General features: G+C 47.8%; 1 protein-coding gene across 1 annotated transcript in view; it reads left to right on the top strand.

Moving 5' to 3' along the window:
• Nucleotides 1-152: 152 nt before the first annotated feature.
• kcnk3a (potassium channel, subfamily K, member 3a) overlaps nucleotides 153-5,000 on the top strand; it is a 42,522-nt gene continuing 37,674 nt past the window's right edge. Inside the window, exon 1 of the mRNA XM_061243103.1 lies at nucleotides 153-533. Within this exon, the coding sequence (XP_061099087.1) occupies nucleotides 251-533 (283 nt within the window). The 5' untranslated portion in view covers nucleotides 153-250. The remainder of the gene's footprint in view (nucleotides 534-5,000) is intronic.

Here is a 5,000-nt window from a genome sequence, read left to right as displayed (position 1 = left end):
CGTCTAGCGGAGTCTCGGGGGGGAGTTGGATGGAGGAGGGTGTGTGTGTGTGTGTGTGTGTGTGTGAGGAGGGGGTGGTGCTGAACGAACAGCTCCCGTTAACAGCGAGCTTCGGTAAATAAACTCACCAGTAGACCTCGCGACGCGCAACAGTCACCGAAAGACACGGCGGAGCCATGAACCTCCAGCCCAGCTCGCCGACCTCCAGATTCGCGGTTAAACTTCGGAAGCCCGTCGAGATACGCAGACCATGAAGAGGCAAAACGTGCGGACTCTGGCGCTCATCGTTTGCACGTTCACCTACCTGCTGGTCGGAGCCGCCGTCTTCGACGTCCTGGAGTCCAAGGAAGAGACGACGCAGCGGAAGGAACTGGACGATAAAAAGCGCGACCTGATGGAAAAGTACAACCTCACGAAGGGCAACTTTGAGGAGTTGGAAAGCGTCGTGTTGCACCTGAAACCTCACAAAGCCGGGGTGCAGTGGAGATTCGCCGGGTCTTTCTACTTTGCCATCACTGTAATCACGACCATAGGTAAGAGTGCGTGCTTCCGAGATAACACGTACCATTAATACACCTAGGTATACGTAGCGATATGAGTGTCTTCTTGCTTCCCGAACCAGAAACAGATACCGCTCAGTATTTGCTAAATTAAGGTCTCGTCAGGTATGAAGTCCGTTCACTTTGTCATATTGACGAAATCCCCTCTCCCCCCCAAACAAATCCAAAAACAAATCACACACCACACCAAGTGTCATGTGTGCTGAAATTAGATGAAGAAAGATGTCATTTCACACTGCCATGTTTTCCCTTTTGACACCTTCCCTGCTACAGAAGCGCGCGCGGACCGGCGGGTTTATGCCAAAGTTGAGCTCTATGCAAACAAGCACAACTCGCTTAAAGGCTCAAATAAAGATTACAGTTCTGTGTAGGGCACAAGTTACTTAAACCCGCTTAAAAGAGCAAGTGCTTCAAATAAATGTTTCCACAAACACCGTTTCGAAGAGCCATGTTTGAATTGTGGAAATTTACAAGGTTAAAATGTAATGTAATGTAATGTAAAAAATGTGTGGATGAAATGATTTGAACTTTGTAAGAGTTCACTAGAGTACAGATTTGCTTTAGCATCAGGAGTCGAGAAGGTTGTCATTTGAGGAAATGACTTTCACGTGCTCCCGGAGATAAACAGGAGAAAATGTTTCTTATAATTATTCTTGTAAAAAATCAGAAAGCCTTAATCTGGTGTGTTAATTGACAGCATTGACTGGCACTTCTCTGACGCACGGGCGCAATCAGTCTTAATTATTTTATCCGGATGAAAATTTCGCTCGCATAGCAGTAGAAACGTATAGTGTATTGCTCTTGACAACTTGTCAGAATCAACGAATTACCTTGCAGAGCTGGAGGGAACGGGAAATTTAACATGTTCATTCCATTTCACCACGAAACACGAGAGCTCGCTTTATACGGCCTGTGTTTACAGTAGGCCTGCATATGCGCGAACAAATCCATCAGTGAGATGTCCGAGAGAAAAGGCACATTGACGGACGAATCCTGTGCTTGTTTTGGAACAGTGCTAGCCGCACTTTTTGGACACATTTTGGGTTTTGGGGTTTACTGTTGGTGCAAATGCATTTCAGCAAATGATCACCAGTGTGTACCATAAGAGGATTATAGCAGCTTTTTAAAGAATTAATGCAACACCAGTTCACTTGCTAATTCCTGGAACATCTATCTGCTGCGGCTGATGCTGCGCGTGGCCTATATAATTAAGCCGCCTGGCAGGACGGGTAAATAAGAATGACCCGCATCTTCCTCTTCCTCTTCCTCCTCTTCTTCTTCTCCGTCCTCCTCCTCTTCTTCTTTTTTCCAAAATAAGAAATAGGCGCAGGGAGGTTTTTACAGTGAAAAAATAAAATAAAATCCGGAACAGATATTACCTAAATGAACGAAGACCCAGTTTTAGCCTTCCCAGAAAGATGCTTCGTCATTCAATCTGATCATATTTGGGTCAGCAGGCTTATGCCGGTTTGGTGCTCGTTTTTAGGCGCCTGTGAAACGCAGACAGCGCCGCAGACAGCGACACAGGACGCGGCGAGGTGCTTAACCTGTTGACATGTTCACACTGCCCCATTCCTCTGCCCTCTCTACCGCACGGTGGTTTCTAATTAGCCATCTATGCTTTACCTAATATAATACTAATAATAATAATAATAATAATAATAATAATAATAATAATAATGTGTTATTTAGCTGAAGCATCTATCCAAAGCGATTTACAGTTAAGGATCTTGCTCAAGGGCCCAACATAATTATTGCCCTCATGTTGAATTATCCTAGTTGTGTTCTAGTTGTGTTCTAGTTGTCAGAACTGTGGCATTGCTGCGCTGTCAGCTTATCTGATTATTCTACGAGGGTTCATGTTTTTATCCACATGATCACTCCGGCACTTGGAACTGTACCTCCTGCTAGGGTTTTCAGCGCACTTATCCCTGGTTATGATTTGCACTTTATTGTACGTTACACCAGAGAAGAGCGTCTGTTAAATGTGTGCAATGTAATGTATACTGTGCAGGGCTGCCCAACCCTGTTCCTGGAGATCTACTGTCCTGTAGGTTTTCACTCCAACCCTAACACAAGCACACCTCATTCAACAGCTAGAGCAGGGCTGCCCAACCCTGTTCCTGGAGATCTACCGTCCTGTAGGTTTTCACTCCAACCCCGACAAAGCGCACCTCATTCAACAGCTAGAGCAGGGCTGCCCAACCCTGTTCCTGGAGATCTACCGTCCTGTAGGTTTTCACTCCAACCCCGACAAAGCGCACCTCATTCAACAGCTAGAGCAGGGCTGCCCAACCCTGTTCCTGGAGATCTACCGTCCTGTAGGTTTTCACTCCAACCCCGACAAAGCGCACCTCATTCAACAGCTAGAGCAGGGCTGCCCAACCCTGTTCCTGGAGATCTACCGTCCTGTAGGTTTTCACTCCAACCCTAACACAGCACACCTCATTCAACAGCTAGAGCAGGGCTGCCCAACCCTGTTCCTGGAGATCTACCGTCCTGTAGGTTTTCACTCCAACCCTAACACAGCACACCTCATTCAACAGCTAGAGCAGGGCTGCCCAACCCTGTTCCTGGAGATCTACCGTCCTGTAGGTTTTCACTCCAACCCTAACACAGCACACCTCATTCAACAGCTAGAGCAGGGCTGCCCAACCCTGTTCCTGGAGATCTACCGTCCTGTAGGTTTTCACTCCAACCCTAACACAGCACACCTCATTCAACAGCTAGAGCAGGGCTGCCCAACCCTGTTCCTGGAGATCTACCGTCCTGTAGGTTTTCACTCCAACCCTAACACAGCACACCTCATTCAACAGCTAGAGCAGGGCTGCCCAACCCTGTACCTGGAGATCTACCGTCCTGTAGGTTTTCACTCCAACCCCGACAAAGCACACCTCATTCAACAGCTAGAGCAGGGCTGCCCAACCCTGTACCTGGAGATCTACCGTCCTGTAGGTTTTCACTCCAACCCTAACACAGCACACCTCATTCAACAGCTAGAGCAGGGCTGCCCAACCCTGTTCCTGGAGATCTACCGTCCTGTAGGTTTTCACTCCAACCCCGACAAAGCACACCTCATTCAACAGCTAGAGCAGGGCTGCCCAACCCTGTTCCTGGAGATCTACCGTCCTGTAGGTTTTCACTCCAACCCCGACAAAGCACACCTCATTCAACAGCTAGAGCAGGGCTGCCCAACCCTGTTCCTGGAGATCTACCGTCCTGTAGGTTTTCACTCCAACCCTAACAAAGCACACCTCATTCAACAGCTAGAGCAGGGCTGCCCAACCCTGTTCCTGGAGATCTACCATCCTGTAGGTTTTCACTAACTCATTTAACAACTAGCAATCTCATTGAGTCAGGTGTGTCAAATTAAGGTTGAAATTAAAACCTACAGGATGGTAGATCTCCAGGAACAGGGATGGGAACCACTGGTCTAAACCTACCAGTGTCCTTCATTTCACTGTTTTAATCCCATTTATGGGACTGCTACAGCACCTGTCACCTACAACCAGTCACCTGTGTGAACCAATACAAAGCTTCTCTCCAGAGAGAAACACTGTGATTGGGTGAAATGATTGAGTCTCTGAGACCACATGACTCCTCATCCCCACTCCCAGTTTTAGTGTTCTCCAGATCATACTTCACCATTGTTACTGCTGCCCCGGTTTCCTCCCACAGACCGAAGTCCAAACAACAGATAATAATCATGACATTACTTGTTGAGTGTTTATTGATTATTTACGAGGATGTGCTACAAAAGCTATGAAAGGGCGAGGGGGTATTCTGCCGCATGGATTAAATGTAAATGAGGTATGAGCAGCGTAATTGCGGGACTGACATTTGAGAGCGCTCATCGGGAATGCGGATGATTTAAGCGCACGGACAGGGAGAGAGCTCTTGGAGCGAGGTGGCCGTGGTCTTGTCTGAAGAGGCCGGGCACAGCGGTAACCGGAGCTCGCGGGGTGCACTAATTGCGCGCTAACACGATAGCGCCGGCTGTAACCGCACGCGCGTAATTACGGGCCCTCGCGGCAGCACAAAGCCTTTTCGCCGGCGGATTTAAATATTGATGACGATCGCTCGCAGCCTTGTTCCGCTGTCCGTGGCCGTGACTGACACGGCGTCGTTTCTCTGTGTCACCGACACAAACACGATCGCGTCAATCCCGTCTTCAATACGTCAGTCAGTACTGTATACTTTGGCCGCGTGTCACTTTCATCAAAATATAAAATACCATTCATTCATATTATTTGTGTGTGTATGAGAGAGTGAATGGTGTGTGTGTGTGTATGTGTGTGTATGAGAGAGTGAATGGTGTGTGTGGATGTGTGTGTATGAGAGTGAATGGTGTGTGTGTGTATGTGTGTGTATGAGAGAGTGAATGGTGTGTGTGTGTGTGTGTGTGTGTATGAGAGAGTGAATGGTGTGTGTGTATGTGTG

Source organism: Conger conger, chromosome 5 (assembly GCF_963514075.1).
Source record: "Conger conger chromosome 5, fConCon1.1, whole genome shotgun sequence".
Lineage (NCBI taxonomy): Eukaryota > Metazoa > Chordata > Actinopteri > Anguilliformes > Congridae > Conger > Conger conger.
This window is presented reverse-complemented; position numbering and strand designations above follow the sequence as displayed.